A 21398-nucleotide genomic window follows, 5' to 3' on the forward strand; every position below is an offset into this window, starting at 1 on the left:
GCAAGAAGTGCTTAAGAGTATGTTAAAACTCTTGTAGCAAGGAGCAGCTGATACACAACATCAATGAATAGGAAGCCTGCTGTTTCCACTTTATCAATTGCTTCTTTGCTGGCAAAGTCTTTAAGCATATGGTAGAGTGTGGAGTGAAATTCAGAATCATCTTCTAGCTCTTCTGAAAAAGCTTCACTGTTTTCAGTGATCTTCAGCTTTTGTGCTTTCTCACCATCAAATAGATAAAGAGACCAGTCTTTGACAACACCTGCTTTAAGATGCTCACTTACCTATTGCAGAAAAAAGAAACACACTGCAAGATGAAGCTCATGATACTGAGAGGGTATAAATTCTAGGCTGAAATTCTAAATTCTAATATACTCATGAGTGCCATATGGAAACAATACCAGGGTGCTTTGAACTCCTAAGAAACCTCTGTGTCTATGAGACTATGTACCAGGCACTGTATCAATGTCAAAATCTGATGTCTAGTTTGTCTCTGTAAAATGCAAGGATTGGTCACTCCAGCTTTCCTTCTGTTCCTGACTCCTCTGAAGAGAGTAGCTCAATGCAACAGGCATAGTTTGTTTCAGTTCTTTCTTGAGGGATTGTTAGGTTAAGTATTTGTATGTCACATGCATCTAGCTCAAGAGTAAGAGAATCTCTCATCATTTCAGCAGTGGTATGCTCTCTATCTACAAGCCCAACTGGAAGTATTTTCTGTGGTTTCAGAGAATTTTCAACTGCATGTGTGTCAGTTTGGGAAAAAAAAAAAAAAAATCAAAACTTCAGTTGCTCCTTTACACTAAGGAACAAATGAAAACCCAGACAGACAAGAAGAAATTTCCAGTTATTAGTTAATAAAACATGCAGATCAGATGGCTATCCAGCTACAGTAGGTTTCATAATGAAAATCAGCATCCAGCTTATCACCCCAGCTTTGGCTAAAGCCTTCACAGCTGACCTGCCAAGTACATATCCTAGCAGGTTAGCAAGTGTCTTTGTTATTGTGTCCCATTAGAGATCTCAAACAGCTGTGAGGAAGTGGAGAAGCAGGCTTTAAAGCTTTACTGAACATGCAGTGAACACTGCAAAGTAGCCAACCCTAAATCTTTTAAAACTGCTGCACTAAGACTGCAGGCAGAATGGAAGACAATGTTGTAGAAGTTAACAGCCTCTCTCTCTTTAGCTGCATTAGACTTCTGTGCTGGTTTTTTTCCTAGATGTTCAGTCTAAATTCACAAACCTTGAACACCACTTGCTCTTCACCTGCTTCTTGATTCCACTTGCTCCAGGCAAAAGCAAAAGCACACACAAGCAGTGCAATCTGTTGATATGCCCTAATTTCTGTCAGGGGAGCCTGTAACACAGAAGTACAAGTTAGAAAATATATCTATCCTTCAGTCTAATACCCTGTGTTGTATAAAGGTAAGAAAAAGCTTGCTTTAAGCAGACTCCACTGGCAAAGGTGCCAGGACCTTTGTGTACTTGCCACCTGATTCTGCACAACTGGTGGTCATACAAGAAAATGTTACCTACATGAAAAACAGGTTGTAAAAAAAAAAAAAAAAATACAGGAAAACTAGCTTTACTTACCTTCTTATTCACAGAGACATACTTGTGAGAATGCTCTCCTGGGAAAATATTCACACCAGCCTTTTTCAAAACTGCTCTTAGCTCAAGTGGACTTAGCCATTTTCCTGTCACGTGGGAAAGTACATGCTTCTCTTCCACCACTACTGAAGACAACATACACTGATTACCCTGTTGTACAAACCAGGGAAAGCATCTTACTGGCTGTGAAAGCTATTTTCTGCTTCAGGTATCAACTATTAATAGTATCATCTTTGCTGTTCTGGATATGGCATACATGAGCTACAGCAACCAGTGCAGAGTGAGCTTCAACTTGCTCTTGTGGAAACATCCCAAATTCTTACTGAAGGGCAGTGTAATAATCCAATACTCTCTTTAAACCTGCAAATGTTTTATTAAAAAAAAAAATATTTCCAGTACCTTAATTTGTATCTGAACTGCTGCAAAGACTGTTTTAACTAGAAGTAGTGCTTCATCTGTACCAGTGGGTTGCAGTTCCCATGCCTGATAGGGCATGTTGAGATGAGCATCCTGGAGCAGGGCTATGGTGTAAAAGGTGCCCATCTCAAAGGTGACGCTCTTTTCTGATGTTCCATACTTTATGTTGCTGATGCCATCAGTTCTCCACTGTTGGCCTTTACAAGAGGGATGCAAAAAAAAATACAAAGCTGTGTATGTAAAGCCTGTGATACATGCTGGGGAAGAAGTAGTTGGTAAAGACATCATTGGTTCATTAATATTCAGTTAAGCTAAAATATTAGGCACAAAATAAAGGTAATTCATTTCAGATAAAGACCTCCCTCAGTCTAATTGTCTTTAAGTACAAGATTGGGTAGCTTTGACAGGACAGCTTCTCCTTAATCTCTAAAGAAATACCAATACTAATGTAACTGTCATTGTACACCTATTCTACAGCAGTCCACAAGCCCATACTCAACAGTAACTTCAAAGACCAAACCCTTTTAATAAGCTCTATTCTTTCATGAATGTAAATTCATAGGTATGTTGTATTTTCTCCTAACTAGAATATCAAATCTGGTTTTTAACATTCCATTTTTGTATTTTAATTGAATACCAATATATGTAGCTAGGAGATATTTTGGCTTAAAGCGTATTTTATGTGGCTTCATGCTAGCAAAACTTGATTTCTGGTATACAGTTGTACTCCTGCACATGAAATGCTGTGTATTTTTTCCATTCATATTAAAAAGCTACAGTAAAAAGCAGCAGCAAACAGTCCATATTAGATATGATGCAGAAGCAAAACAGGACCCCCAAAAAATTAAAATAAGAAACAAATCTAAAAACAAAACCGAAATTAATTTAATATTCCAGTCCTCACATTACTTCTGGGTTTTGAATTGGTTCTTATCTTTACAGCTGGATTCTGGAAATATTCAAACTCAGCTGTAATTTCTGTTTTATGTCCTAAGTTGGTACCTGTAGGATCCCACCGGGCAATCATAGGCTCCTCAAAAAACATCACACTGTCTGAAAGCGCAAGGGTTATCTGTATTGGTGGATGTGTGGCATCTTCATTCTCTTCTGGGGGATATGGGTATGCCTCAAATCCAGCATCAACTAGCTTTGGCAAGGTAGGGAAAAGAGAGAGACCATGCTTATTAGAACACACAGCAGTCTACTTTTTAAGTCCACCTAATCACCTGTGGAGGTTCCCAACACACCATTTAAAAATCTGTTAGCAGTCATGGCTTGCTAATATTGCACATTTGCAGCTACAATGTTGAAGACAGCAGAAGGGTGACTACCAACAGGCCTTTAATCCCTTCATGTGCTGCCAGTGGCACCCTTAAGGCAATGTGACACACTGGGCATAGTAATTTTTCAATAGATTCAGTCTTAAATAAAACCCAAGGGCACCTGAGAGGCAAAAGTAGATATAATGCCACTTTGTCCACACAGTGTCAAAGGGAATGAAAGAGGCCACGTGTGATTGGTAATGCAGGTGTGTGTGCTCACAGTCCCACTTTCTTAGCTTGCATGGGAATTTCACTTATTAAAGGTTTTCTACTTCACTAAAACTGTAATGTATGTTGTAGCAGCATCCTTCTTTAAGTGTACCTTTCACATACTAAAAAAATAAGAGCTTCTCTCTTCGCTTTTGCTTTCGCCAAGAGCATTCTGCCAGCACAATGCTCTGTACTAGCCAAGCTGATGAGCACTGGGTAAGTGCAGGCTGATCTGTTCTCCACAACTGCTCCAAAAATTGGCCAAGTGTGGTTGAAAAATTAGTTGAAAACTTGGTCCTTTAGCTTGTTGCTCCATCAGTCACATACAGGGTGTACGCACGGTGGTGACACACCTGGGGAACAGCACCTCAAGGGTGACAGGGAAGACGTCTGCATGAGGTGTAACCTCCCTCTTCACTTACCTCCACCATACTCCAGCCCTTGACTCGTTTCCCCTGAGGTGGCAGGTGCAGTGCCTCAATGTGGAACACACCACCCACCAGCACAAACTCCTGGAAATCCACAACAGCTTCATCAGTTATTGCCACTTCTTTTCCACTCGTCTCTTCCTGCATCGCTGGATCCTCAACTAAACAAAAACATACCAAGTGACATGAGTTAACCTGGTGCTGAAACTAAGACACTGAAATTTCCCACTTTTGCACAAAAAACCCGTGTGCTTGAAGTGCCTTTACACGATGCAGCATTTCAGCACCACCTACTGGTGTTCCCCAAATGTTTTGTGGGGAAAGCCAGACGGCTGGACAATGCAAAGCGCTTCTGGGTTGTTTTTTTTAACAGATTAACCTCTGCTCTAACTTCGTAATCAATTCAAAATGCTTTAACAATAGTAAGGTTTTCCTGACAAAATTAGTCACAGCACTCATCACAGAAGAATCCCAAAAACATACAACACAGCAGATTCTAGATAGGTTTATTAAGATTGTATTGTTATGAAAAGAAATGAGACAAATGACATAAGGCACCTACAGGACATGCTGAAGGTGAAAGACAGGATATTTATGAAGAGCAACAAAAATTTAGCCTGAAACAAAATTTTAAGATGACCAAGACAGTTCACGTTATTTTCTCCATACAAATATCTATATATTACATATATGGATGAATTTAACTTTTAATTACTTGGAAATTGTTATTAGAAGGCATCAATGTCATGGTCAAAAATGCCTCAAAATGTTTTCTTTTTAAAAAAACCCAAAACACAAGCATAATATTGCACTAGATATTACAGGAGGACAGAAGTTACTGTTGACAGGGAGCAAGAAAAGGTGTTCAGTAATGTACAAAAAAGATACTTTGTTATGAAATTTGCTTTCCGAGAGTGAATAATCTCAAAAAAACCTGTCTTCGAGCTTTTTTTTTTAAAAAAAAAAAAAAGTGAAAATTGTGTTAATTTTATAATGTCAAGTTTAGTTGCAGTATGCAGAGGTTTTATTCTGCTGTATTCACACACCACCACCACGTTCTTTTGCAGTTATTCCATGAAAAACTTTACAGGAAGCAAGAACTATTTTACTACCAGCCACACTGGTAGCTTGCACTTTAACTTGCTTTCTAAAACAATAATACAAAAATATTTAAGCATCTTTTAAACAAAACTGTTCATTCTCTCAAGCTTAATTAACATAACACTAGCACAACAAAGTTAAACAAAAAGAACTGGAGAAGCTTTCATTCTTTTCCCTGTTTTTTTCCTCTCTGCTACTGGCCTCCTGTTTTCACTGAATTTGTGGTAACTGAGTATCCTTTCAAACTCAATTATAAAAGGGTTTGCAAAAGATGAGCATGCCATTAAAAGCATAGTTTCATAAGCCTTCTCTCCTTATTAAAGTAGACAAATAAGCTTGAAGGCATTCAGGTATAATTAGCACATACATTTCACCTAATACTATGGCAGAGATTTTCAAAGCCTTGCAGAAATAAAATAGCAAATTCCTCCAAGTGAAACCTGTGAAGTTCCCTTGAAAAACACCTTGTTTGGGTGGCCTTTAGGATCTAGCCTGACAACTGGTTGGTTGGCCTGTGCTCAGCAGAAAGTTCTTACTTTTTGTTTAAACAAGGAAAAGTCTGTGCAGTTCAGTTCACCTGTGCTGAACAGTTTCTAGTAACTTTATTTAAAACAGTATAAGAAAACTTGCTCCTATTAAACCAAAGGACACCACAATGTTGATGAAATTTGTAACTTAACTTATGTCTTTAAACTGGAAGAGGGGAGATTTAGATTAGACAGTAGGAAGAAATTCTTCACTATGAGAGTGGTGAGATACTGGCACAGGTTGCCCAGAGCAGTTGTGAATGCCCCATCCCCGTAAGTGTTCAAGGCCAGGCTGGATGGGGGGGCTTGGAGGAACCTGGTCTAGTGGGAGGTGTCCCTGCCTATGCAGGGAGGGTTGGAACTAGATGATCTTTTAAGGTCCCTTCCAACCTAAACCATTCTATGATTCTATGATCCATTCTATGATTCTGTGTAGGACAGATAAACAGTTTTAGTTCCTAGAATTAGGCCCTCTTTTAGCAAAGTGTATCAGCAAGTATCTTGATTGAAGCACATATTGAAGTAATACTCGGTCACACTTACACTACTTGCGTGCCTACCATTATATGCATTTGAATAATTTTCTTCTGAGGAAGTCAATCTCACCAGACAGCTTGGCAGATTCATAAGGATTGTCTGTCTCACCCATAAACATACATAAATGTATGCACAGTAATACACAAATGTACACAAACATAGCGAGTATGAACATGAACATAAACTTTACAGGGTGAGGACAAAATCCATCTTCCTATCTGCTTTGTTTTCTCTCTGCATTTAACAATCATTAATAGAAATGTCAACAAAACACAAGTGTTATCAAAACATCAATACATTCATAAACTTTGTTCCATTTACAGAGATCTGTATCACAGTTTCTATAAGATTATAACAAAATATTTTAAGTAAGTGCTTTTGTAATGCTGCATATAAAAACGAATCAAACTAACCTTGTGATGCTATGTCCAAGATTTCTAATTTGTTCTCAGTTTCCTCCTCTGTTTTCTGATTTACATCAGCTATGCTGTTCCTGTTTTCTTTGAATGTGGTCGCACTCTACATAAAAAGCAAAAGACATTTTTTCATTAGTCAGAGACAGACACAACAACAAATAAAGAAGTGAGCATCACCTCCTTCAAGGAGGCCCAAGGAGAAAAAGTACAGTCCCACTCCCCCAGCAACATTTGCACCAATCTTGCTACAAAGCCAAAGTTTTAGGATAAATAATTTCTACCCAGCTAGAAAAAATAGTTTTGATCGAAGGAACTCTCCAGCTTTGGAACTGGACATATAGTGATAAACATAAAATAATTACTTCATTTCCACCTCAAATTTCAGCTCGAACTCCTCAAATACCATACAAGCACTTAACCTTTTCAGCAGTGTGTGCACTCCAAAATGTTGTTTCTGCTGACTTGACAGCTATATGAGTGACACAAGGAAACCTTAAGCCACCACTGAATTGAAAACCATCCTGAAACTCTGCTAGAACCCCCCCTTGCAGTCTGAGCATGTGCCTTCCCTGTGTTATTTATTCCCTTTCTCACACTGTTTTCTATTTTCAAAACACTACTCTAGCTTTCCAGCCAAATATCCAACCCAGATAGGAATTCCTCCCTGTTATAGCAGGCTCCTCTGGAAGCACAGCAGTGGACAAACAGCAGTTCAGTGTAGGAGCCATCCATTTGGAGGTACAGGCACCTCTTGTGCCTTGTGCTGTGCCTGCCAGTGCGTGGAAAGAAGACACATCTCCTGAAAGAGGACAGAAGGTGAGGGGAAAGAAGCATTTATGCACATAAATGTGAGGGAACCCAAGGCAAAGCCAGATAGGAGGAGAGACTGTGGTAGCTGAGAGAAGTGGAGTCTTTAGAGGGAACAGGAAAATTCACAAAACTTGACTAAGAGAGACAGAGACAGTGAAAAGAAAAAGAGAAGGAATGAAATGAGAAGCTTGAAGAAAGTCTGAAAAATGTTGGTGAAAACTGCCAAAAGAAAGATTTGTCAAGCAAAAAAAGAAAAGAGGAACCAGCAAAAAGGCAAAGATTACTCCAAATATATTAAGAGACATACACCATAATTTTTTACAGTTATTTGTGCAAAAATTATAGATAGAGAACCCAAATCATTCATCTGCAGGTCACAGATGATATCAGAAGAGTAAAACTCAAACCCAGTTACAGGAATACAAAACCAAGCAACCTCTGTAACATCCAAAGCCAACATACTCCAGTGATGAGTGTGGATGAAGGGAATCCAGCAGCCAGAACCAATACTGGGAAAGAGTCCTCCAGTGGCAAAGCTTCAGCATACAGACACAGAGCAACCAAGTAACTGCACAGCCATGACCTGTTGAACTCTGAATCCTACTCTGCTCGCTGTGAATTTTCTTTGTATTGGATTCCTACAGTGATTTTATGGGACTGTCAGTTTCTCAGAAGCAGAACATACACCACAGATTTATGGAAATATCTTACAATGGAACCCAACATTCCTCATGGCTTGATCCTATCTTAAGCTGCCAACCAAATACCAACTCACGCTTGCCAACTGCACAGCAACTACCACACCCTGTCCGAACCTCCCGTCCTACCTTCTGTACAACAATACTTGGTCATTCATCTTTCCACTCTATTGAGAAGGTCTGTGGCACAGAAGTTGCCTTTTTCTATAAAACATTTAAGAAGTCAGCTCTCTGAAGCATAAGACACATTAAGAAGCTACTGCACTGCAAGTGGCCTTAGTGTAACAATAGCAATGTAGAATATCCTTTGGCAAGAATTTTTTACCTACCTTTCTCCTGTCAGAACACATTTCTTCTTCAGCAGGTACACTGGGCTCATCTCTGGCTTTCTTTTCCTCTTCTTCTGGTTCTTGTACATTGTCTTCTGAATCCTGAGTTAACTCTTTGCTATCTAAGATCTCCAATTTGGGCATGCCCTGCCACTGCAGCCAGAGTGGAGATACATGATCATAATGAGTGTGTAATATGCGAATGGCAACACTGCTCAATGCCAGTGACTTTGGAAGATCAAATCCATGCTGTACATCACAAAACACATGATTTTTGAACCTGTAAATAACAGTGAAAAAAATTAACATTCTCTAGTAAGATGGGCAGCACTCCCTTGTACTTCTTCATAAGTATTCAAACTACACTAAAAGTCACTTACATTCTCTTTTATCTACGAAACAGGGTGGGATGTCATGATACACTTCCTGTCTTGTACTGACAGCTTTCTGTGACCCCTCCAGAAAAGCTCTAACACATTAAGGGGATTAGGAGCTGCAAAAAATAATGGTGCTGATGGGATGACAAGGAGGCAGAGTGGGACAGCAGCTCTTCTGCACAGTACATTCCTGGTAAAACAGACTAATGTACTTCCTGCATCGGTGAAGTCCCCAGCTGTCTGTGTTACATCAGTTTCAGCATCTTCCACATACAACCCAAAGAGATACACAGATGTAAAGGTGACTTTGGTAACAGTATTACACAGCCACCAACCCTTGTGACATTGTAGGAAACAGGCTAACTTGCATCAAATCAAGTACCTAACTTGTGAAGTTGGCTTCTTTCACCAATCTGAATGTTTCTTGCTCATTGCCCGACCAAAGCCAGAACAATTCAAATAATACTTATTTTCAGATAAGATCAGCTGGTCACAAGTCCCAAAAATCTAGCAAGACATCACTGTTTTTTTTCAATCCTTGGTTTAAAATTTTAAGTGCACCTCTAAACTGACCAAAAGCTTTACCACTAACCCAAATGGGCTTTTTCTGCAGATTAGGCCAACACTGCTCAGCACCCAGCCTTGTAGATATTTTAGCAAAGCTTCCAGCAACAGGCTCTTGGTCAAGGCAAAGTCTTTTTACCAATTTATTCCTTATATTTGCAGAGTGGAAGTAGGAAGACCACTCAAGAATCTTGTTTTTAGAAATACATCAGCTAAATGGTATTCTAATAATACAAAAAAATAGATTCAGAACCAACAATGGAGCCTGCATCCCAGGCTCTAAAATCTTTGATCTAAGAGAAAATTGGGCAAAAGCAAAGAATTATTCACTGCTTTGCAAGAAACTGTAACAGCTTAGTAACTTCTATTGCATCAGCCAAAAACATTACTGCCAGAGGAATTTCAATTCTCTGAATGAGTTTCATTGTCTTCCTTTAAAAATGGTTTTGGCAGTAACAGGGTTCTACTGCATCATTTTAAGAAACAAATTATAGATACATATTTATATAAAAATATATACAAATATATATTTATCTAATATATAAACCACTCCTATCTCTTTAATAAAACTCTGGTGTAACCAGTACCTTCTTTAGCAACAGGATGGTATGAAACCCACCAGATGGGAGTCAGTAGAATAAATGCCATTCAATATTAAAAGGATTATGAGAAACTAGTTCTTGGTGTTTACTTGGCTTGGTTAAACAAGGCCAGGCTTCATTTCAAATTCAGAATTTCAGTATGCTGTACCTTACTTTCTTCTTCAGATTGCCCCAGACACAGAAAGTAACATTTTCGTCTTTTATGACTACCTGCATATTTCCAGTGTAAGGGTCTTCATACTTATTAGCTGTCTACAAAGAAGAAAAAAAAAAAAAAAAAAAAGGAGGTTAATTCATGTTTTCTTATTTAGAATCCTTCAGTTTACTTACATTTACACTTGAATAAATAAAATAAGGGACATGGGAATAAAAATACATCAGATTAAGCTCACGTATGCTGCATTTATATATTAAAATGTGACAGTTATAAACTCAAGTATCTTGTTCAAATTTGAAGTATGTTCTGTTTCTTCCTCTGATTTTATCAATTCTGTCAGTCAAAATACCACCAAATATGGGACCTTACATTAGCCACTTCACTGGCACTGCCTCTGTCCCTTAATCATGTGCCCTCAAAAATACTTCTTAGGACAAGTTAAAAAACAAACAAACAAACAAACAAAGAACTTAGTAAGCAATAAAGCACAACCCACAGCCCAACCCACAGCCACTGCAGATTATTTACATTTTTGTCAACATACAGCTTGAGAAATGATAATTATATTAATAATTTAATCATACACTCAGTAAAAATAATACAAAAATCGTATGTCTTAATTTGCAGAGGGTTTTGACTGTGAACAAACATCCAACCAATTCACTAGTTCCTTTACTTCTCTTCCTTTTTTTGTTTCATCAAGCAATATTATTCTGTTAAACATACTTACATATACGGTTAGTATACTTAAAAACAACAAGCAAAATCACTACCTATACCTACAACCCAGAAAACTGATTCCCAAGTACATTTTCATTTTCTTCCATAAATACTCATTACTCTCCCCAAGATGTCAGTTCAAAAAATCTTCTAGTCATATGAATTTTTATTAAAATATGTGTACAAGATAACCTTATGGGCTGCTTTTCACATATGCAATTTTTTGTCCAGTCAACTACCTTTAATTTAAATAATTGGGACAAAACAGGAAACAAATTTTATACAGCACTCCCCGTTTTCAGCATCTCCAAATTTCACAAAATGTCACAATAATTTAGTATTAAATGTCTCAATGATGAGAATTTCCACTCCAAAGTTAAGATTTGCAGAGGTTTTGAAGCAATCTGCTATACACATGATTCAAAAAGTCAAATACTGAATTTGGAAATTGAAATACTAATCTCTGTGACAATTTAAAAACAAACAAAAACAACCCTCACAAGAAGACACTTGTAGCTAACCTTATGTGCACTGGGCATATTACAGCTTCAAAGTAGTAAACCTTACTTACTTTAAGCATGTGTTCTGTTGTTTCATTGTACTTCTGATGAAGCAGATTCTGCAATTCCAGAATAGTTTCCTGGTACTGGATTGTTTCTTTTTCTGTTATCTCACCAGGCAGTGTGTCCAATAAAAGAAACTGCAACTTCTCAATTAACTAGAAGACATTGCATGTGGGAAAAGTATCTTTGTTTTGACACCACCCTTAATATACTGTATGTTTTGTCATTAAAAAACGAGGTAAACTTGCTTCCTTTGTACCTAAACACATCTTGGTCACAGAAATAATCTTTTTCTATTGTATCTCTAGAAACTGTGCCAAGCCAGCATTACCAGATAGACAGCCAACCATGCAAAGTGATGGAAATTCCAGGGTTAAGTCTGTCCTTCATTCCTCTAGTCCAATTCCTTCACTCCTTAACTTGCAGGCTGTGAAAACTTAGGTTATGAAACAGATCATTTATTAAACCAGACTGGTCATATGAAGAAAATTTTTTGGTCAAAAATCAGTTTTAATTAAAAGCGTAAAGCTTTATTTTGGAACCATGTTTTCTACAGTAATAATCTCAACTACAAAAGCTTAAAAAAAATGAAATAGGAAGACATACAGCAATTACATTTTAATTCTCAGAACAATCCCTACCATAGAACACTGTCATAACATTGGTGTCTTCCACTACATGCTAGTATCTTAACACCTAAATGCTTGTACAGAACTGAAAAATTCCTAGCTGGCAAAGTGACCTGTAGCACTGAGATGAAGGGAGGATCAGATTATACTTTGTGCCTCCCTTCAGACTTGCCAGACTCTTCTTCCTCTTAGCCTGAGGAATGACAGTGCCACTGCTTACTAACTGTGTGGCAAAGCAGCAGCAGAACTGTGACAACTGCTGTCTTTTTTGCATTGCACCTTTAACATGGTCAACCACAATATTGAAGTGGTCCCTGTCAACTCTGAACTGCTGATCTCCATAAGCTCACATTATTCAAGAGATTCCTCTAAAAGCACATAGAAGAGGAAGGCAATGCTCAAGTGTTTTAGACCAAGAGAACACAGACAGTATTTGGGACATCACCTTACATTTCCAGTAGGGATGAAACAAGAATGCCTGTCTCCTAGTATCACATCATGCTCTGCTGAGCACAGAGTGCAAGGTAGCACACGTTTACAGGACCTGAAGTGAATGTGACTGCTTCAGTGTTGGGTGGGAAGCACACAGTGGGGGAAGGAAGTGTGTTTGTGGGAAAGATGAGACAGCTGGGAGAAAAGTGGTGAGAAGGAATGGAAGTGGGCAATTGCCATGCTTTTTGCTTGGGTAGCAGTGCACAAGAGAAAGGGAAGATTTACCTGTTGAAATTCTTGGAAACGAACATTCCCTGCTAGCTCAGAAAAAGGCAGAGTACAAAAGGTGAAAACTGCAAGCATTGTAAGACAGGAGACCTAACACTCAAAACCACACCAGCCCAATGAAATTTGTACTATATACACAACTTTCACCCCCAGTTTCTGAAAGACCCCATTACACTTTATGAAAAGCACTATAATGTCAGCATAAATGAAAATAAACCCTGAATTTACAGAGCAGCCACAAAAATTGCTTGGCAAGCCATCAGTGGTTAGAGGCTTGCATTTTGGGTACTCCTGCTCTTACATGACACTTTACTGGCTGTGGGGGTTACACAGTAAGGCTGCTGTCCACTGGAGCACCAATATATGACATGAGCTTTTATGTTCTGCCTCAAGACTGTTGAAAATGTACATAGCAGGGAAGATGGTTGCTGGAATACTAGAGCTCAACATAGAAATGTTACACAAATCCCTGAAATGCACTATTTAAAGTCAATAGGAATCTTCTTTACAGTTAACAATAAACCTGTAAGAAAATAAACACTTAAAAACTGAAGAAAAACTTCTGGGTTTTGAAAGTTATAGACAATTTCAGTCATTTGACCCCCCCAAAAAAAGAAGAACAAAAAAAGGGGAGGGGGCTGTTAAGGATACGTTCTAAGCTCAAAGTAAAAAATATAATTTTAACACTTACATTTAGTACCAGTTCCCCCTTCTTCATCACAAGTTTAACGTCCTCACTTTGATCATCACGCCATAAGCTCATGAAGGTATTTATTTCCTGCAGCACAGTGGGGTCAGGATTTCCATCACAACTCAGGTAATGCTCCCACTACAGAAAATGGTCAAAGAAAAGCGGACACAGGCACGTGGTGCAAATGACCATCATAACAAGAAAAAGGAAGATTCTGAAAAGGAAATATATTATAGTGATGAATTCACACCTGCACCTGTAAAGGACTGTAACAGCATCTGGCTTATCACTATCCCAGAAAAAAGATTGTTGACTTTGATATTAATATGTTAAGATACTTCTGCCCCCCTAACATTTGCTGTTTATACTTACTCACTTAGTGATTTCTGTTCTGCTAGGCAGAGCTTGCCTGTCTGCAAAAAGCTATTAATTCAGTACCTGCCACAAATAAGGGGCTGAAAGAATAAATGAGTGAGAACATAAATGAGGAACCAGTGCAGGTGGAAGAGGCAGATGGTTCTCAAACTAGACACTGCCAACAAAACTGAAAACTCCTACACTGGCAATAAAGCTGCTTCTACTCCAACACATTTATTCCTCCTTTCTCTGCCTCTCAAGGAGATTTCCTCCTCCTTACCATCACCAATTCACTGATACACCAACCCCTGGCAGGAATGTGAAATCGTTTGGGTTTTTTTATTTTCTTTGAAGTATTTTATTTTCAAATCAATTGTTGGTCATTTTTATAGGTGGGGGAATAAAAAAAAAAATCAGCAACAGGTTAAACTCACTTAACTCTACATGACCTTAACATTGGCTGGTGAGATCAGTTTATCACCTACAATGTCATTGTTTTCATCCTTATAATAAGATATAGAAGCATTGCCTCCCTGTTTACTCTAAAGATTAATAACTGAAGATTGCATTACAATGTAAAATGGACCTTTTAAAGTAAATGTACTTCTATAATGGTGCTCAACCACTTCCATAAACATTTCCACTGACTCAGAAAAAAAAAAAAAATAGGAGTAGGTGAGTGCTCAGTGCACTGGAAGTTCCTGTGTAAGAGATTGGTCAGTTTTCAGTAATTAAAACATCTAATTTTTTTTTTACATCTCTGCACTTTAAAGAGAGATTCAGCTACATCATCAGGAAAACACATCCTTAAAAATAACTGCACTTGTTCTTTGAGAAAAAGGATAAATTTCATGATAATTTTTAAAAGTATCTGTTAATCTGAGCTGAAATTGTTCAGACATGGACATGGGAACTTAGCATTTGATATTCCTTTTTTCTTTTGTCCTAAGTATTCTTAACACCAGACTAATACAAACTCTGGAATTTCCCACAATCTACCAGTATTCTATTTGAAGATTTGTTTTTAAAATAATAGTTGTATTTTGCCATTAATTTTCCAAACAAACAAAAAAGTTCTAATGCTTCTCCTTCCAAGAAGTACACTTCAGAAACATCCATACGTAACAACTGTCCCCTTTCAAAGCAACCGACAATTCTTTTGTTCACACAGATAATAAAGACAGAGCTTGTCACCAACTGAAAAAGGGAATAAAAATCATCCAAAGGTATCAAGACATGACTGTGCAGCTACCATGCTGCACTCTTGTGGCAACAAAGGCTAAGAGCTACACCAGGAAGATGGTCACCAGCCACCCTGTGACTGCTACCTCTGCGGGGCTCCTGAAGCCACATCTGCAGCTCTGCATCCAATTTTGGGTCCCTCAGTAGAAGAGAGAGAGTGGCAAATTGGAGAGTCCAGAGGAGCGACATGAAGATGGTTAGAATACTGCAGGAAACATGCTTTGTCAGTCGGGAGGGGACTAACAAAGCTAAGGGAGGAATTAATGGCAAGCTACCAGGACCTAGAGAGGAGTTACAGAGAAGACAGAGGCAAACTTTTCTCAGAGGTGCACAGGGATGATCTGTCATGACAAAGAAGCAAAGATCACTACCTGTAGCAAGGGAAATACTAATTGGATTAAAGAAAAATTATTAAAATGAGAGTGGCAAAGCAGTCAAGTAGGTTGTCCAGCAATACTCTGGTATCCCAGCTTTAGAAATTTTCCAAACTCAATAGAGCACCTGGATCTCACATTAGAGCTTGCCCTGATTTCTGCAGAAGATATATGAGTTTCAGAAGTCCCTTCTAACATGATTTACCCTGTGACTCTAAATTTGTCCCACTGAGGCTTAATAAGGGATTAAGTGATAGACAAGACAAAGAGAAAATCCTTCTGTCTACAAGTCTTTTTAACCTTACTCAGAACCAAACTGACCAAATATCATTACCAGGTGTTCTCCTAGCATATTTCCATACCTTATAATGTAAAATTTAACTTTACAGGCATCTAGTACTATTGGATGATAATTCAATTTCCATCTGTGTCACCCTAGACTGCAGACATTAACTCTTAGCTGCATTTTCACATATTTCAGGCCCTGATTTCCAATTCACATTTCCAACTCAAGTTTTGGCCAACTTCTCTCTGAATGATGACCTGAGATGCCCAGGAACCACTGGAACAAAGGCTCTCAATTGTCTCAAATTCTACAGAAATACCTGTAATCCCTCGTAGAACTTTTATATGGAATGTTGAAAAGTAGAATGAGTTAAACAAATAGGAAAACAAGGACAAATAGCAAAACACCTGAAACTGCAGTTCCACTCGATTGCTGAAGTAAACTGTGGGTCCCTAATGCTTTGATCAGGCAGACAGGCTTCTCTTTGCCCATGTTTTTCTGTGCACAACAAAGTACAGCAGATAGAAGAAAGCGAGGATGGCCAGTTACAACCTTGAGATGGAACTTGGAATGAAGCCACAGCACACACCTAAGCTCAAGAAATCGAAACATTCCTGGAACCAGGAATGGAAACATACTCTAAAGTCTATTAATTGTCAAACCTCTACAAAACTGGGCAGATTTCAGGAAAAGCTTACCTTTGCCTGTGTTCTATAATCTGCCTTCCACTGTTGTGCAAGCAAAAACTTCTGTTCCAGTGAATGAAGTTTTGCTTGTTCAGCCTCCCTTCGTTCTCGATCCTATTAAAATACATAGATAACAGAGGAGCTAAATATTTGGTTTACTACTTATAAATACTCTATTTCAAAGAAGGAAAAAAAAAAGGATATTTAAATGAGTTATCATTTAGACAAATCCAAACACTGCTAACTTGCTTTTTTATGAAACACTTAATTAGGAAGACTGCAGCAGTCCACAATCTGTTATTCTCAACACATTAGTTGCTCAGCCATATGATAAACATAACATGTCATATGATCGTTAACCTCTCATGTGAACAGTTTCCGTATCATCATTCTGGAACTACCTCTAATGACAACTTCTGAAAAAATGTAGGCATATGTTGGAAAAATACGTGCAAGGTTAATATATTCCCCTTGCAACTTCTATTATTTTAAATTTTTCTTCTCTCTAGGGGAAAAAATATTCTGTGAAGGACAAGAGACACGGGCAAGAGTGACTTCTTTTCTGCAGTGGGGGAAATTGTGGTAATTCTCCTTTTCTTTTTTTCTTTAACACCAAAATATTTAGATATTACCAATCAGTTTTTGTTCTGAATTCCAGTGTTCTTAGAGATAAACATACCTATTCAAATATCCACACACAAAAATACATACACACAAATCAGTGTATCTATCCTAATACGTAATCACTTCTAGAATTTATACCAAAATTTTCTTGCCACAATTGTACCAAAAGTAATGATTTGAAACAAAAAATAGATCTAATTGGAAGTGGAAATGGGAAAAAAAAAGTATTTATTCAAACTGTTCAGAACCCCAGTATTTATTCAAAACACGTCTCCCAAAAGGTAGTGTATTTAACCACAGCATCTTTATATATCAAAACCAGGCAAGACTATCTTGTCTCAGTGAATTTTTCTGAATCAAAACACTAATCTAAATACTGGCTTAGTGAAAGAATACTATAGAAAACAACCTAGCACTATTTCTCTTGAATTTACAGGTATTGTGTTCTATTTAATTACTAATCCAGCTAACTACCTTCTCAACTTGTGGAACATTATACAAGCACACCTTTCAGTAATTTTGCTAGATTTTTCATTATTAATTTTCATCTAGTGATGCTAGAAAATTTCATCTACATTGTTCTCAGTGCTAAGGACATAAGAAAATCCCTTTCCATTCTCACAGTAAATGAATAATGGTTTACAGACTTTGTAACAAGTTTGGAAATAGGATTAGAATTTTTCAGTAACTTGAATATGAACTAACTTTTGCCTTAAGCTTTTCCATCTCAATTCTCTCCCTCTCAAGTCTTGCTTCTTCTTCTAGCTGAGCTTGCAATCGGGCTTCCTCTGAAGATTGGGAAATACATCAAGAGCATAATTAAATTTTGTTTAATAAAACCAGGCAAATTGTTTTGTTATTAGCTGTAATGACAAAACAAGCATAAAAATGAGCAACACAAGGGTGTATCTTATATTGCACAGGAGTCTTGCAAATAAGCCAAATTACCTGGAGTCAAAGAACTAAAACTCTATTTATGGCACTATCCTTATCAGCCTGTAAGGACAGAAGTGGACACAAGGATCAGTAAGCTCTCTTCTTCCCCTCAGAAATAGCCCCAAGTTCTTAATCCAATGTCTATGGTTCAGTCCCAAATTACTCTTCTTCTCTCCTACAACCTTTGGTGGGTACCTCAATCTTACAGATACTTCTTCATTTAAATCCTCTTCAGGATCAGTTGCTCCTGATCACAGTTCTAGTGTTTCTTTGTTGCCACAGGGACTAGAAAATCCAAGAGAATGTGAAAACTAAAATGTATTTCAAGCTCAAAAGCTTCACCTTATGCATCAATCCAGATGTTTCCAAGCAGTGGTTTGAATGTCACTGCCTACATGCAAATCACTTTAAATACATCTGTGTTGCACAAAGGTAGGAGCAATGGCAGGTCCCAAATCTGCCTGTACTCCCCTGAGCAGCTACCCCAATCCACAGAGGCTACTAGTGATGAGTAGTCACTATTACTAGCAGTCACAGCATGTCCAACCTCCCACCAGGATGGATGAATGGCAGAAAGAGAAGCAGAAGAGATGGATGTGATGTTCAGAGAGGGGTATCAAGTTGTGATGCCGAACTGCAGTAGCAGACACTGGCAGCGGGGAAGTACGGGCCAAGTCATGCACCTGGGATTTCATTTTAAGGGCTACAGTGACACACAATAGAAAGATCTTGAAGAAGCGGATGGAGGAGTCAGTCACTCAGTAGAAAGAGAAGTAAGCCCAAGCAAACTACAGTCTCTCCTAGTGGGGAGTCACCTTCTCTGCTACCCCTTCAGAGTACCAGATAGCCCCCTGCCAACGTAAGTATTCTGTTGGCCTTCTTTGGGAAAAGTCCTTTTCAGGCTACTTGGCTACTAAAAACTAGGTTTGAAAGAGGAGATAAAACCCAAAACTTCAAAACACTGCATTTAGAACTTGCTGAGAATATTTCAAAAAGGTAGTAATAGTGGGAGAAAAAAAATGAATTCTTTCAGCCACCCTCCTTCCCATCAATCATGGTAGAAGTAACTAGAGAAAAAGAAGATGGCTCTAATAGGGAAGTGGGATGTGGGAGGCTCTAACAAGTAACACAGAATTTAGCCCACACAAGAAAAGATGGATGAATCACCTGTATTTATAAAATCAGGATATTACTGCAGATATACTTTAGGAGCTAACTTTCTGTCCATTTAATTAAAAGAAGTGACTTGTGCCATCATATTTCCTGTAGGTGAAGTGCACGGTACCTTCCTCCTTCAGCCTCCTTTCCTCTTCTTCTCTCCGTATTCTCAGGCGTTCAGCTTTGCTGATCTTCTTTTTCTCACCCGACTAAATGTTTGAAATAAATTGAAAGAAAACAAACACCAACATTACTTTAACACATTCTGGGAGGTATTCACCCCCTGTAATCTCCCCTTCAAATCTGATCCCTGAATTAAGACTCTAAACTCCCTGCACAGTCAAGGAAGCCTCCAGAACATCCTGCACTCAATCTTCTTCTCATTTTCATGGTGCAATATATGTTCTCACAAATAGCACACTATTCTAGGTGAGACATTCCTGAACATGGCTACTCTAGGGGAATAATAAAATTTATTGTTTTAACGTGGAAATCAGTAACATGTAGATCTATAAGGAAGTAAAAGTGACAACTTTAAATGTTTTGGGAAATCTTTGGAAATTTGTTCTGGGATATAGGCAAGACTGGCATTTAGAAACCAGTGGGACATAAGCTTTGTGTCCTGGAGGCACCTGTTCCTCTTTCAAATTTGCTTGAGCCTGACCAACTGTCTCAGAAGAAATACAGGTTAAAAAAACCAAAAGCCCTACCTTTTTCTTTTTAAAAAGCATACTTGCTTACCATTATGGTGCCACAGCACCTTTACTATGGCAGAACCTCTTAAAACCAATGGTTTCTAGGCATTAAATCCAGAAGTAACTGATGCTTACTTTAATTTCAGTATGAAATGCTTTGTCATTTTAGTCATTTAATTTCCAAAACAACAGAATTGGGCTGGTACACTATCTAAATGAACACTGCAAAGGTCAAAACGCTAAATGTGAACTAAAGCACATTTCTACCTTCCTACCTGTTCTTTGTTTTTCTTTTTTGGACCCTAGAAGTTCAGGGGAAAAGAAAAAAAAAAGGTTAGTGAGTATCAGAGAACAGGGCATTGAGTATTAAGGAATAATTAGGAAATACCACTATTCTGTTAAATTAGGTGAGATTAACTATTGAAAAATTCTAATTTCAGTAATGCAGAAAATCAGCCACTAACATGTGACTCCAGACCATCACAATTTATCAGGCTAGATTACACCTATGGTTATAGAAGTATACCTAATTATTCCTGCTGTTAAAAAAATCCATGTACAACAAATATACAGTCCAAGATACAATGTTAAAAAATGTTTTCTGAACTGCTACTCCTAATAACAGTAAGTTACACAATGCAATGACCTAGAACACAGAAACACCACTGGAGTCTTCTCTTATTCATGGGGAAACTGCACTTGAAGTGAAAAAACACAACCAGGAGACATCTTCAAATGACTACAGGAAACGAGAACAGGTTCTAGAAAGCCAGACGTTCAACAGGGCACCCCTTATTTGATTTACCAGACAACCTTCCCTTGAGCACTGCCAGGGATGGGGCTTCCGCAGCTTCCCTGGGCAACCTGTGCCAGTGTCTCACCACCCTGACCCTCAGGAATTTCTTCCTAATGTATGAATCGATGTAACTTCGCTCTGATTAGCTACCCACACCAGCGTATTCCCTGTGGGGTGCAGAAGCAGGGAAGGCAGCTGTGTGGGGCGGAGCGACCCTGACAACAGCGCTTCAGTTACCTGCCAGCTGGGTTTCTCACCAAGGAGCCACAGCAGCCAGCCGCAGCACCAGAAAGGAGACCGGCGGAACGCAGGAAAACTGCCCCGCCCTTCGATTGTTCAAAGCCTTCCATCTTTTTTCTTTTTCTTCTACTTTTTTCCCTCCAGACACTGGCCCTTCAGCAGCCCACGCGGAGTAACAACTCAGCCCAACCCCGACCCGCCTCATCAGCCTCTCCAGGCCCCGTTAACAGCTGCTCCTGCCTTCCCAACTCTTTACCCGCAGGAGCTCCGAGCCCTGCGGCCACTGAAACACCCGCACCCCCCGACCCACCCCCTCTCCCCCCGCCCGGGCCGAGGCCGCTGCGGCGGGAGCCAGCGCAGCTGTGCGGCCATCCCCAGCAGGCCGCGCCCTCGGGCCAGCGCCGGCAGCCCGGCCCCCGAGGCCGGGGGGCAGCAGGGGCAGGGCAGCGGGGCCAGGGCAGCAGCCGCCGTGCCCGGAACAAGCCGCCGTGCCCGGGACAAGCCGCCGTGCGGGGCCAAGCCCGCAGGCCCCGGGCCCGCTCTCACCATGGCGCCGCCGCGTTGCGTTGCTAGGCAACGCG

The 21398-nt window shown here is 39.2% G+C and overlaps 1 protein-coding gene across 3 annotated transcripts; it reads right to left on the bottom strand.

Annotated features, from left to right (window-relative positions):
* Positions 1-11: 11 nt before the first annotated feature.
* DNAI7 (dynein axonemal intermediate chain 7) lies at positions 12-21382 on the bottom strand. 3 transcript variants are annotated; one of them, XM_051618566.1, is made up of 15 exons: positions 21364-21382; positions 19214-19295; positions 17698-17780; positions 16381-16482; positions 13424-13561; positions 11392-11538; positions 10092-10195; positions 8401-8680; positions 6561-6666; positions 3977-4143; positions 3025-3169; positions 2005-2219; positions 1588-1755; positions 1238-1351; positions 12-281 (listed from the first exon to the last, which is right to left on the bottom strand). In XM_051618566.1, exons 1-15 carry the CDS (start codon positions 21364-21366, stop codon positions 12-14), a joined length of 2124 nt encoding a protein of 707 aa, XP_051474526.1. In that variant the 5' UTR covers positions 21367-21382. The 3 variants fall into 3 exon arrangements, with proteins under 3 accessions (XP_051474526.1, XP_051474545.1, XP_051474536.1); XM_051618585.1 differs by lacking the exons at positions 17698-17780; positions 21364-21382 and having other exon boundaries at positions 19214-19987; XM_051618576.1 differs by lacking the exons at positions 16381-16482; positions 17698-17780; positions 19214-19295; positions 21364-21382 and having other exon boundaries at positions 12730-13512.
* Between the last annotated feature and the right edge of the window lie 16 nt (positions 21383-21398).

The sequence above is a fragment of the Apus apus genome, chromosome 1 (genome assembly GCF_020740795.1).
Source record: "Apus apus isolate bApuApu2 chromosome 1, bApuApu2.pri.cur, whole genome shotgun sequence".
In the NCBI taxonomy this organism is placed as follows: Eukaryota; Metazoa; Chordata; class Aves; order Apodiformes; family Apodidae; genus Apus; species Apus apus.

Bases quoted from the DNA above. Each gene is read 5' to 3' on its own strand.
- DNAI7 (XM_051618566.1), bottom strand. The intron at 13,562-16,380 runs GTAAGCTTTTCC...CATTTTCTGTAG, and splicing joins ATTATAGAACACAGGCAAAG to TGGGAGCATTACCTGAGTTG. The intron at 10,196-11,391 runs GTAAGTAAGGTT...TCTTCTTTGTAG, and splicing joins CAACAGAACACATGCTTAAA to ACAGCTAATAAGTATGAAGA.